Genomic DNA, 14,010 nt, shown 5'->3' with positions numbered 1-14,010 from the left:
GACAAAATATAGTATATCTTAAATTATGCTTTAACTTTTTATGAATTGAAATTTTTATGAATTTAATCCTAAACCAAAAATAAAATAACGATTAGGTACTTTTGCTTAAAAAAAACTTGTGATAATTTCGTTACTATTTTACTAAACCGAATTGTATTTTAACCATTTTGATTCTAATCTGATTGTTGTCTAATACAAAGTTAGAATACTAATATTCTTTGATATTTTTAATTTTTTCGACCACATCAGTAAGAGATTTGATCATTATGATGGACATTCGATTTAATAAAAAAACGTCATAAAAATTAAGTACATATAGCCGATATCGTTAATATTTATTGTTCCTTCTTCCTACTTCGTCTTTTTATGCACACATCTAAATGATGTTTTTAACAATATATTAAACTCTATGATTAAAACATTTACGCCTTGAGATTGTGTTTTAAGAGTACTTGGCGTATCATGCTAGTACTTTTTAAACTGTATTTGATGTCCATCATTTTTTTGGTCATGTGGTTCCGACCTAGAATAGTACCACGCCATCCTCCTATAAATATCCTACTAGGCGACTTAAGGACACAGCCTAGGCAGCTGTAAGGCAACAATAGCATTTTCAAGGAAAGTCAAGGAATCAAACAAAGTCGGTCCTTTATAAAAAAACAGCTCAATTAAAAAAAAAGATAATTTTAAATGCTGATACATGCTTTGGGATCAGAATGCTACTGGTAATTCCCGGAGAACACAGCTCTTCGAGATCTTGATTTACTACCCGTGTATGTACCTAATTACTTTGATATTTACTTAAAAATATTTAGTAAGGAATAACATATGAAAACAAAATATTGATTTTTATTAAAAAACTTTATTCATAAATCATAAATCAAGAGTCTTTACAAAATTATAAAAGTACAAAGGTATTCTTATGGCACAAGAATTTAGATTCGCATTTCGTTTTCTTTATGCTCAGACAGAATACAGCTGAGATCGAGTAGCGGATAGGTATCGGGTTAACTTTAAGTATGAAACTATATAGAAAGAGTATTTACAAGGTTCACGTACTGGAGGCAAGATAACATAGTTGCAAGTCCCGACAATGCACAGCGTTGTTGGTATCCGATTAGCCAGGCCCTGACTGAGAGAGGAATTACAAGGACATGGTCGGCTAGGACGTGATATGCTTCGCCTGAGGTAACTATAAGATGATATAGGTGTCACCTCGCACGAGCATGACATGATTGACTTCATTGAAACAAAGCGTCGCGACCATATCAAATGGATGGCTGTATATTAGTGTCCTGTATAGACTATACAGAACACAGCCATATACGTACATACATTCAATATTTTCGCGTCGCATCGCCACTTTCGCGTCGCGTCGATCCACTTCGCGAGGCTTGCTCAGACAGGACACGGCTAAGTTTGGAATTGCGTTGGTGTTAATGATATAGTATTCATAATTTACTTCTGTCCGAGAGAAGTTTTGGGTTGGAAGCCGTTTGGTCCAGCGGTGAAGGTGACGGTGTAGTGCTTGCCATCAGGAGCGACGTACGCGTACTGTCCTGTAACTGTCAAGGCAGCGTTTTCGGATTGTGGGTTGTCGAGTTTTCCTTCCTCTTGACGGGATGTGCCGTCGCTGGTCTCATATCTGTTAAAAAGTATGGGATGTTGAAATATGTATTATTTTTTTAAATTAATGAAAGAGGCAAACATGAGTACTAAATGTATTTGCATTAGTATATGCATGCACTTAAACATCCAGTAAGTACATAATTTTAATGATTGTTTATTTGTTGGATCTCATCTCATCTAATTCTTAAATATCTGTTTGTAGATTACGACACTTGGGGTCAAATGTCGTCAAAAAGTCAGTAGTATATTGCTTCATTAATTATTTACTGTTCTATTACTACTTAACCCTGGGTTCAAGTCAAAAAGGTCAGTTTGGTATCTGTGCTGTGAAAAAGTTTGCTTGTTATTTTTTTTAGGTACTAAAGTATCCAGTATTTACAATCTTTTTTTTAATAATACCAGTTTTATAGAATTGGTTAAACTCGACATGAACGATGACTTTGCCATTCATGGAACATGCATTTGTTAGTTTTTAAGTTTAACACATCACATCAATTCATTATCAATTAAATGCGTTTTTCTGTTGCTAGAAATATAATTATTGAAACTACCTAAGCTAGCTAAATAACTTTCGCATTATTTATATCTCAAACTTACTTTGAGGCTAAGTTTATAATATAAGTAGTTTTATTCAGGGATATGTATTGAATGAAGGATTCGAAAGACTTTGAAAAACAATTATCAATAATTAAATAAATTATTTTTTACTTTAATTTCTTATCAAGGTAAATATCATCGTTTATCTAAAATGTTATAAAATATAGTATCTCAAACTTACTTCGAGGCCAAGTCAATCTGTGTGATTTGTCTTACACCTATTTATTTCTATGTATTTTTAGGAAACATAAGATTTAATAAACCTACACAAAAACTTGATACTTACGCGAAGTTGTAGCCATCGGGTTGAACATCGCTGTCGAAACGCAGGATCTGGACTTCCTGGGGGTTCTGTTGAGGCTGCGGTGCGCCTGCGCACATCGCGGCTAACACACACAATACTGTCACCTAGTTAAATGAAAATGGATATGTATTGTAGGCTAAAAATCAAGTTATCCAAAGTTGTCTAGTTTAGTATGATGCTATGGAAAATTCCTGCTCATAATACTAAATATTCACAACATTAATTTAAAACACTGGCTTAATATATGTATCCTCTAAAATATATGAAAAAGTTTGAATATATATCAAAAGTTAAAGTTTATGTAAGAAATCCAGTTGTCCAGCTTTGGTCATAAAATCAGTTTACAAGGTTTATCCGCCGTCGTCGCATGAAGTTACTCCATAGATGCATCACTCAAAAGTCACGACACACTTGCGTAACGGGTTGTAAACTGTGATTATGAATTTGAGCATTACAAACAGAACTATGACCTTGCCTATTGTAATTATGTACTTAAAAAATTGCGACTCACGTATTTGAGCATCTTGCTAAGTTTTCTTGTTGAGCACAAACTAACGAATGAGTAACTAGTGTAGATGGTTCATTTTATATATATCCATGAGTGGTGCACTTGCAGGCTGACATCATGTGAGGATGGGTCGAAGCCGTCGGTCACCGGGTCGCTCTTTGCTTTCTGCGTCGCGTCGGTACCACTTTTTTGTCAATGTTAAACAACTTTAAAAACAACATCGACAACTTTATTAAAAATTAATAAATAGATTTCCCGAAAGATTCCCAATAAGAAACAATGACAAATAAAAATGAAAATGAGTGCCAGAGTTATCATAATGTAATGTTTTGGCTAAAGGGAAAACTTTGGATGACACTGGTAAGACCAGTTTCTTACAGCACCGCAGGAATTGATGCGACAAAAGAGGGGCATACCAGCAGTAGCGGGTTGATAAGAATACATGGGAAATATGACAAAAAATGGACATGTCGTTAATATAATTGTTATTGCGCTAATAATTACATACAAGTAATATTGTTGCGAATGACCCGGCGCCGCCGAATTCTATTTTTGATTAGGATTAGAAAGTTGTAAATATTATTTTGCTATTATATATTAATGATCGATCATATCATCATAATTAAGAAGAAGACTTTGCACTGATAATGGAATTGCCCGCGAGCCGAGTTAGGAAATAGTACGTGAGTGAAAACACAATGGGTTCATTTAAAAGCTTCACTTTATTGTTATCGTGATGACACACGTTTACAAAAGCTTCGCCAATTGTTTACGAACGTGTGGCTAGCATATACAGACATCAAACCAATATGGATATTGAAACGGAATAAAGTATGAAAAAGTCCTAATTATTCGTATTTTTCTGTACCTTGAAAGGTGAAAAAATCTCGTATCGTAAATAAGAACAAACTTTATATGAGGGCGATGATACTGTTCAATAAATTTAAATAATCTGTTGAAATGTCCCTGATATGTCCCTGGTATGTGTTGTGGGTGGTCATTGTCAGGAAGCTCGTCGTGCATTATAGGTAGAAATTATATTAAGATTCCAGAGTATCCAGTGTATATACAGCCTGTCAAAAGAGTAAGAAAAACGGATTTTAAATGAACTATTGTTTGTAGCTTTTGCAATACCAAATAAATTGGTTGATAAACAACCAGTGCTGCCAACCAAACTGGAGACAGCGCATTCATTTATTTTCATCACTTTCTTGATAGATAATTCGTGAAGTGTACAGAAACGCTCAGATAGGCCTATGTAGTACTTGCATACCCAAATACATCATTAGTATTTATTAACTAATTAAAACTCAATTAATTGATCTATATGATTAGTAGTTTTTTTCCAATTACTATTTATTGTCTAGTTAAAATGTTATGATTCTATTCTTTTCAATAATATCAAAATCAAATTTCTTCGATTGGAACAACAGTTATATTTACAGAATAAGTTGAATCAGTTTGAAATTAATGAGTTTTTATTATCCATCCATCTCTAAAATATATGTGAAAGAGAAACATACAATAGATGCATAATGTAAACAGATAAAAACTATTGCATATATTTCAATATTATTATATTTATTACATAAGAATATCCTAAAGCGTAGAAAATGCACAGCAAGTTACCTAACAAATAATTTACAGCTTAATACTTACATAGATGATAAGTTTTCTTCATGCTCCGCTGAATTTTCTTGTTATGCTCTTTTTTATTGATGATAATGACAATAAAATGTCACGGTTTATGCATGAAAGTTCGTAAGTTTCTGTGTACAATATCCATTCTTCCATGTTAATATTTATAAATGCGAAACTCTGTTTGTCCGTCTCAAATGTTTTCACAGATAAGCCGCTGGGTCGATATTGATGAAATTTGCAATATATATAGTTAATGACCCGAGGTCAAACATACACTATCGCGGACGGAATCGCGGGCAATAATAGAAAGGTAAGTATAAATAGTAACAGTAAATCAGGACTCTATTAGCATCCTTCTTGGAATACTATATACCCAGTTCGCAGCTGATCGAAAGTTATTCATGCTTTAATAGCAATCCTGGCCTGGCAGGGTCCATCTGTCAGCTTGAGAAGTGATCCTTTCCAAGTACCTAGTGCTCTTCTTCCTTTATCAGTCTGTTCTTTGCCTAAGCAGAGTGTAGAGTGGTTATATCATCAGTAGTACTCGTAGTGGATATATTAGCCAACCGCAAATCAAGGTAGCTTGAAATTATTTTTATGCCGCGACAATAGGGGTGAATTTGCAATGAGTATGGGTAGTGGAGGCACAAAAAATATGATTGTAATTAAATCTAACCTACGCCAAACTGATGTGGTTTTTATAGTTTACTAAGATATTAAACTAAGACCGTAGCATATCTGATAAATGGTTTGGCTCGATTATGTTTTTATACGTCTTCGTGTTTTATTTTGATGGGTAAGTAGCAATTATTATACTTCTGCTATTTTATGAACAACTACTTAGCTATTGTTCGTGACTAGATCGCGTTAAAAATAATCGTGGGTATCAGATAAAATAAGTTTTTTTGGCACAATCGTTTTACTATTATGCTTTTTTCTTCTCCAAATATGCCCATGCAATTTAAATCGGTCCAGCACACAATGGTTATGAAAGCCTACCGGCCTAGATACCCTAGCCGGCCTAGATACCGGCCTAACAGATAGATAGACAATATTTATAATACCAGTATGTATATAACTAATTGCACTACTTGATACTAAGTGAAATATATCAATACAGTCACGCCAGACATCATATGATTCCTACATTTTTCGGCAGCGTCATTATGCAAGTGGAGCCTGTTCTTTGATCCTCCAGACATTTCTAATAATTACAAATAAGGTTAGAAGGCGGTTCATCCTTATATGGTTATGTCAAAGAGTCCTTGACCCTGCGTTTCCAGTCTCATTACTATCCATATTATTTGCTACTCAACAGCTTAGGTCAATGTCGGGTAGGTCGGCTAGACATGTCATCTAAGAAATACACTTTATTGTCTTTCTTGTACAAGAGTCAGGTGGGAGATTCGGTTTATCTACCTTACCCAGAACTTCACAGGTACAATTTCATGTCAAATTTATAATAAATGGCATTTTGGAACAATCATTCAACTGCTGTGAAGAAATGTGGTAAGGGCTTACCCTCAATTTATTTCAGTTTTTTTTTCTAATATTATAACAAAGTACATGGTTAAAAAGTAAACAAATACATGTTATAATTGTGATTAAGTGCTGATAAAAAATAAATAGATGTAAAACACAAAACAAAAAATATATATGAGTATAAAGCTGACCAGTTCCTCCTGGTCCATCGCAAAGCTCTACCATCATAGGGATCCAATGTATTATGCCATTGGCATCAATAAAAAAGAAAAAAAAAACTAGTGGAAATATAATATTATAAATACATACATATAATATTATAAATATATAAATACATATGTTTTCTTTCAAATTTCTAAGATTTTACTTATATTGGAATATCGATAAGTTCTATTTTTAGATTTATTGATTTAGCAACAGTCACTAAGTAAGTGTTATTTTTGTTCATCCTTGAAGTTAGTTTGATATTATGAGTAAGTATTTGGTGTTTCCGCTAATGTTTATTTAATTGTAGATTTTGTTTTCTGTGTACCATTTTCAAGGTTTAACACATCTTTTTAAAAGTTCATCGACGATTGATAAGTTACCATTGAAGCACTGTTATTACTATAAGTACAGTTACCAACTAAAGCAGAAAAGAATTCCGGAGCCAGATAAATATTTTTTATATTAAAATAAAATACTACTTACTATTTGAATCAATAAAGCGTACAATTTGAAGTCGTACCTTGATGATTCTGTTTAGTGTATCAATCAATATTTTTCACGTTTGATTCGAGGAATAAAATGCTAGTGAGGACTCTATTAATTTTGTTATGTTTCAATAATATAAAAAAGTCGTATAAAGTTTCAAATTCTTAAAATCAAATAGACCCATCGCTAATAATTACTTACCTTCAGGTGTTCTTGGAATAGTGATTAAAATTTGTTGAAAATAACGACTGGCGTGCGATACGGTGCGATTCCAACTGCTATTTTAACTGATTTAGAATGTTTATACTTAGATTTATTTTTAAGTGTATGATTTTATTATTATAATTGTATGAAGCTATGTTTGTTTTTCTATAATAGTCAACGCTATTTGTTCAATAAATACAAAAAATGGTAAGATGGCGTAAAACAAAAAAACGAAAAACCGTTTGAACAGTTAACTGCACTATTCTGCAGGCATCTCTATGTTGTGTAGACCAGCGAATTAGCCATTTGGGTAAAATATTATGTTGACGGTACATAATATTTCAAATCGAATGTTAAATAACAGGTTGTAATGTTGAAACATTTATTAATACTGAACATACTTCCATAGTCATAGAGAAGACCTATGCTAATAGCTAATAGTAATAATAATAGATTTAACTAGGATACTTGTAATTCCAGATGTGTTTGTCATATGGGAACCGAAAACGAATCCCGAAATCTTAACTCATCTGTTATCTTGCTTTAATGCTGCTCCATAGAATTGTTGTTGCTATTTACTGGTGTAAATTATTTTATGTAAATGCTATTTTGACTCGAAAAGGAAGAGGGATTAAATTAGTTGTTGATGCGCCTGGAACACAGCTGAAAGCGAGAGGTTTTCTTTTAGATTCTACTCTTTACATCTATGTTGAATATTAACACACAAAGAGAGTCGATAATGGCTTATAAACATTTAAAAACGTTTTACAGTCATTCTCTTTCATCAGTCTTTTTCTCGTCAAATGTTTAGTTCACTAGATATGTTTAATATAATACACAATGATGCACTAAGTAATTTACAACACAATATTACACAGGCTTCCGAAAATATTCCATCAAGGTTATATATCAAAGTTCATCTTAGGTAGGCCAGGTGAATACTACGCAGTACCTAAATTATTATAAATGTTTAATGTTTTTACAGTGATTTGATTATGTATAAAAATACATTTTTTAATATTACAAGACATAGCCGCGTACTCACCTAACGATATTTAGGTTAAATGATGCACGCACGGCCGCGTCGGCAAACAATTGACAAATCCATGTAACATTTTCGGGGATCACCAAATAAACTGTTTGCATTATTGTGATTAACACCTCGCCTGACAATGACACTTCGAAACACCCATTGTCAACTTTGAAAAGATATTTATAGCTCAGTTTGTCAGTCAAATGCATAGTCGTCCAGGATCCGTCTTCTTACACACCTGAATATCCACCATCACCTTAAAATGATGAAAATTGTGAGTTGATTTTGTTCTTTTGGCAAAGCTTGAATGACATTGTAGAGAACAGTAATTGAATTCTATTTAAAAAAAAATTAAACATATATTTTTTTGTAAAATTAGTCCAATATATTATCACATTAATTATTTTAATACGTATTTGACTCTATTAACATATCTCTATGAATAAAATAATATTTTCAGCTTTATTTTCTTATTTTATAATTTCCTATTGATATTTAGCCTCATATTTAAGAAGTTCTGTAGTTAACAAGTCCATTCAACACACTTATTTTGTACCTCTAAACCAGACTATCTTCGCCCTGGCCGTCATGGCAGTGGTCTGCGCCTTACCCCAAGAAGCCCCTTCAAGCCAACAACAACAACAGCCAGTACAGATCGTCAAACAGGACTCTGAAGTAGACGTCAATGGATACAATTTTGAGTGAGTTTATGATCACCTTTCCTGCCCATTGACGTATGGGATAGGCTTCACTTTTCTCCAACTATCAGTGCATAAAAAATCATTTAAATACATTGCTCCATTTAGACTTGAAAGAGGACAGCTTTCACATTTATAAGTATTAGACTGTGAAGTTTTGACTATCACATATAATTACATAAGATAATTGGCCTAAACTTTTGCACCTTCCTTCTGTATTCAAATTTACGTACTTCCGCGTTACAAATAGCATGAAAATTGTTGGGTTACGTTCATCAATTGTCCTCAAAGCTGTAGGTTACTAAACAAAAAATAATCAAGCATTATTCATTCAAAAACGGTCCATATTATGCCCAAAAAAATATGATGATTTGATTAAAAATAACGTGAAAAAAATTGGAACTGATGTAGTTTTTAGAGGATCGTGTCGGCATAAATTGCTAAATAATTAAAATTGTTTTACCCGCTACTTTCCTAGAAATTAATCGCACAATGTAAGTGAACTCGTACGTACATATTGTTTTGCATCCCATTCATGTTATAAATAGCGTAATAAACAGACTTGCTGTTTGTCTATTATGCTATCAAGGGAAACCGCTGGACCGATTTTGATATGTGCAATAGATATTGAAACGTTGCAAGTTGTACAACATACATAGGCTACCACGATTGGCTCTGTGGGTAACAGCTAGTCTGTATAAAAATAATCTAACTTTCTTCCTTAACACAGATTTGTGGAAAAAGGAAGGGGAGCCCAGCAGTGGCTAATAAAAAAAACTTCTCTTCTACCTAATTTGTCTTTTGTAGGAAATAGAAGCACTCGCCTTTACAGATAGTATATTTTTACAATTACTTAATACTATGCAGTTGAAAATGTTAATGTCAATACTAAATAACAAATGAATTAGGCAAGGGCATTAGACCACTAAGGACAAGTTGTTTATGATCATTTGCGACGTTTAAGGCCAATGCTCATCTTACGCACTCGTAGATCGTAGATTAAATTTATTTTTTACTGTAAGTTTCAATTACATACGTTAGATTAAAAATATTCTACAGATCATTATAAAAATAAACGTGCAGCAAAAAAATAAGTAGTTATAAACCAACTGACTGTATTAGATTGATATAAGCATTTACTCAGTAGATAGCTTTATTTTCATAAACATAAAGTTATCATATATTTGCTGCTTTTAGGTCGCAACAGTTCGTTTGTATCCAGGTTATATGCGCAATGAGAACCTACTCATACACATTTGTAGTACACAAGGACAAAAGCGAACTTTCAAAGTCATCTCAAAATGCTTTGCATTTTGAACAGCAACGTAGTCCCCATCTGGCCATATGTGTTAGCCATATGCGTAATCTGTACAATTTTAACATCTATTTTTTTTCAACAGATTTGAGACGAGTGACGGGACCTCCAGACAGGAGCAAGGCGAGTACAAGAACGACACCGACCAGCAAGGTCTCTCAGTCAAGGGTAGCTATAAGTACGTCGCTCCTGACGGCCAGCACATCCAGGTCACCTTCGTCGCAGACAAAAACGGCTACCAGCCCACCGAACACACCGGCGACAACCAGCAACAACCACAAGCGCAGTCCTAAACCTGAAGACCCACTGAATCGCTAATACCAAATTTATTCTTAAGATTTTTTTCTAGTCTAATTATGGACCTTACTCAAATGCAAATTAAATAAATGAATTTTACCTCCAAAATTGTTCCTCTTTATTCAACGTTTGCAGGTGTGGCGACATCTACCACGCCACATGCACAACGCTACAGATGTAAAAAGCCGACCAAAACACTACGGACCGATGGCAGGACGGTCGACTCACTATGGACAGCTAACAAGCCTAGACCGCGCAGACAGTGTGTTTTCGATTGGAAGCATAAATACAACCTCCGACATAACACCGTCGGAGCCGTGCGGTTCCCCAGGCGCAACATCTAGCCTGGCGGGAAGATCTTCCCTTTGTGGCGGTCGAGCATAATCATGTTGTATGATACTGTCTTTTACTCTTTTTCTACGTGGTTTTCCCAGGGGAACATTTAGGTATTTTTTCGGCATTTTTCGGTACTTCTGTCATTTTCCGTACTTTAAACATGTATGTATGCAATGATCAAGTAAACATAGCGTGAAGAAGGTAATAAACGTAACAAACTTACTTTGGCATCTCTAATATTAGGAGGTGAGGATTAGGATGTACTTACAAGGACTTCATTATAAAAAAAATAAGATAGGTACCTATTCAGTGGAATAATTTAGTTAAAATCTTTGGTTTTCTAAGAACAAGAACGTCTAGTCAATTTGATAAATGTTTAATTAAACAATTCTTACATTATGGTGCACGAGGGTTGCAATAACAATAGCTATGAATCTCTAGTTGTTGTTTAGACAAATAAATATTCTTCAACAATATAATTTTAATTTTCATCTAGATATTTGTTGGTACGTTCAAATTAGAGATTTTCGAGGTATTCAGCAGATAGATAGATACAACAATTAATTGTAACAACACAGCACATACCACATTAAATGTCACAGCCAATTAGCTCCGAATCTACTGGAACAAATCGGGTGAAATTTGGTAAGATCAAACAATCATATGACCACACATTTTCAAATAAAGGTGACTTTCGCGGGATTAATTAGGAAATTAATAAAATGTTTTGCAAAAAAGTTTGTTTCCTTATTGTGTCATATCAAATAAAAGGCCTCGTTATATAGATACAAATATATTTTTGTTATTACTGTAAAATAAGCAATTTTGAACTTGAATTTTTAAATTTTACAAACTATTTTACATATTTACATAATAATCTACCTACTTATTGTGCGTAATGAATATGTCATCAAATAAAGAAAAAAAAATGGCGTAATGTCTTGAAAATTGAAGCCCCTACTGGCTGGGTTTAAACATTTGCTATAGAGGATTTTGCTCTGAAGTTTTTGATAAATTCACACATCAATAATAGGTAGAAGTTGTCAGCATTTCTGTGTGTTATTTTTTGTACCACTACATCTTTTTCAAAATTTTAAAGGATAAGTTCATACATTATAAAAAGGGAAATGATATTGTATTCACAAAATATTTTTAATTAAATAACATTTACGTAAGTACATTCAAATGATAAATCTGTCTGTTGTCATCACAAACTCTTAGGTATTCATAAGTGGCAATTTTGTCAGATTTTATTCAAATCTCCTAAAGGCATCTGACATGATTTTCATCTGGTATGTTTAACGCTTTTGGAAATTAAAATTATTTCGTCGGTAAAACATCGCTCAAAGGAAAAATCGTTGGAAGACAAAGCACATGTGCAGTCAACAGTACATCAGCCTACCAAAATTCATTGCAAACTGGCCGCTATTATCGCGCGATAAAGGTTTATGCAGGGTATCTTGATGTGTTGTCACCTGTACATTGCCATATTTAGCTTTTCTGAGGTGAGGCTAGCATTTTTTTCAAGTAATTGGAGGTATTTATAATGAAGCATTTATCCAAAAGTTCTATGTAAAAAATAGTTCCAAGCTTAACTTGGTTAAATGAAAACATGAAGTAGGTGTTATTTAATAAGTTTATTGGCTAGGTGCGACATGTATCTGCGGCTTGTATCCCTTATCGTCTGCAGTGAAGGTGACCTGGTACTGCTGGCCGTCGGGTGCGGTGTAGGAGTACGAGCCCTTGACTGCGATGCCCTGCTGGTCTCCCACGGTGATCAGCGACCCTTCCTCTTGCCGCGACACACCGTCACTTGTTTTGTACCTGAAATGGTCGAAAATAATATATTTTAAGACATCCTATCTTTGTCTGTGAACTTCGCGTGCTCCGAATTGGATTCGGGACTGTGACGCCGCGAAGAAATTAAGCCACAAAATTTTGATGTGCGACTGTGATTTTATAAGCGGCCGCCTGCAGACCTCTTTAAATACCTACTGTTTTTCACTTAGGTACCACATCCTCGAAAAGACGTGAAGTGGTTCTACTCTAGGGTGGAAATCTATGCCACATTTTAAGATAACATATATCATGATATAATACAGCTGGGCTGCATATGAAATAGATAAATATATTAACTCCATAGAGGTTATATTAATATACTTTATATTTGTGGTATTTCGTAATCCTTCAAAGACTATTGTCTCATATGCAGCAACACCATTAAATGCAAACTTTATTGTGATAGATTAATTGAATGACCAATAAACCCCATTTACGCACATGGAAACAATTCTCATCAATATTCCTTTGATGTCACTATTGTTATATTATTAAAGGTTGGTTTTACAAAACTAGAGAATTTCATTAGTAGCATTTCCGATATGAAACCAAATACTATTATAAAAAGTTAATTTCTTGCAGGTTAATTAATACATTATATATAATAATTCTCTCTTGCCTATTATAATAGACAGAATTATTAATAAGAGCAAAATAATATCAGTAATAGCGCTGCACACTACAATAATAAAAAATCAAAATATCCTTGATAAATATCCTCAAATATTGAACAAAATTTAAAATATCTTCGATAAATATAATATAATACGTTAAGTGCAAGATATTTTTTTTAAAAAGCTTTGTTTCAGAGAGAATGTGAGGTGTACCAAGAGCTATCTCCATCTGAGCACATTTCCGATTTCTTTCGCGCCATATTGGAGACTATGGTCCGCTGAAGAATCACAAAACATAGAAAATACCAAAAAAGTACTTACACGAAATCGTAGCCGTCTGGATTGACCAAAGTTCTTTCGGTTATTATCTCCACGGACTGTTTCTGGTTGTCTGCTTGTGCAGAAATCACTGCGATGAAAGCGGCAACACCAAATAGTTTCTAAAAATAATACCAAATATTTATTATTAAATTTTAAAATATTTAATTAGATAAAAATTTCAGGACTCGATCAATTAAAAATCAAGAGATAATCTTCCTAGTTATAGTAATATGTATAAGTGTACATGTATTACATATGTATGTATATGGTAATATGGGTATTTATAATTAACTTTTTTATTATTATTTTGGGTTTCCACTCAATATAAGGAAGTACTTACAGTGAACATTTTGGATTTTTAATATCACAGAAATCTTTGATTCTGCTGATGAATGTAGGTAGGTAGTGGATACTGTGAAAAAGATTACAAATCCATCCTTAAATATAGATGAATGTTTGTCTATTTCGACAATGACAGTATGGAGGGTTTGCAATTGAT

General features: G+C 33.5%; 3 protein-coding genes across 3 annotated transcripts; 1 reads left to right on the top strand and 2 right to left on the bottom strand.

Moving 5' to 3' along the window:
• Positions 1 to 842: 842 nt before the first annotated feature.
• LOC128670945 (endocuticle structural glycoprotein ABD-5-like) lies at positions 843 to 3,194 on the bottom strand. The gene is made up of 3 exons (XM_053746977.1): positions 3,042 to 3,194; positions 2,513 to 2,634; positions 843 to 1,645 (listed from the first exon to the last, which is right to left on the bottom strand). Exons 1-3 carry the CDS (start codon positions 3,051 to 3,053, stop codon positions 1,459 to 1,461), a joined length of 321 nt encoding a protein of 106 aa, XP_053602952.1. The 5' UTR covers positions 3,054 to 3,194; the 3' UTR covers positions 843 to 1,458.
• A 5,065-nt stretch (positions 3,195 to 8,259) lies between these two features.
• LOC128670635 (endocuticle structural glycoprotein ABD-5-like) lies at positions 8,260 to 10,513 on the top strand. Its single transcript, XM_053746454.2, has 3 exons — positions 8,260 to 8,365; positions 8,659 to 8,792; positions 10,190 to 10,513. The coding sequence occupies exons 1-3, from the start codon at positions 8,354 to 8,356 to the stop codon at positions 10,395 to 10,397; spliced, it is 354 nt and encodes a 117-aa protein (XP_053602429.1). The 5' UTR covers positions 8,260 to 8,353; the 3' UTR covers positions 10,398 to 10,513.
• A 1,842-nt stretch (positions 10,514 to 12,355) lies between these two features.
• On the bottom strand, positions 12,356 to 13,930 carry LOC128670664 (endocuticle structural glycoprotein SgAbd-5-like). The gene is made up of 3 exons (XM_053746504.1): positions 13,852 to 13,930; positions 13,512 to 13,630; positions 12,356 to 12,561 (listed from the first exon to the last, which is right to left on the bottom strand). The coding sequence occupies exons 1-3, from the start codon at positions 13,858 to 13,860 to the stop codon at positions 12,375 to 12,377; spliced, it is 315 nt and encodes a 104-aa protein (XP_053602479.1). The 5' UTR covers positions 13,861 to 13,930; the 3' UTR covers positions 12,356 to 12,374.
• Positions 13,931 to 14,010: the final 80 nt, after the last annotated feature.

Source organism: Plodia interpunctella, chromosome 6 (assembly GCF_027563975.2).
Source record: "Plodia interpunctella isolate USDA-ARS_2022_Savannah chromosome 6, ilPloInte3.2, whole genome shotgun sequence".
In the NCBI taxonomy this organism is placed as follows: Eukaryota; Metazoa; Arthropoda; class Insecta; order Lepidoptera; family Pyralidae; genus Plodia; species Plodia interpunctella.
Note: the sequence above shows the minus strand (reverse complement) of the source record. Positions and strands in the feature narration are given on the sequence as shown.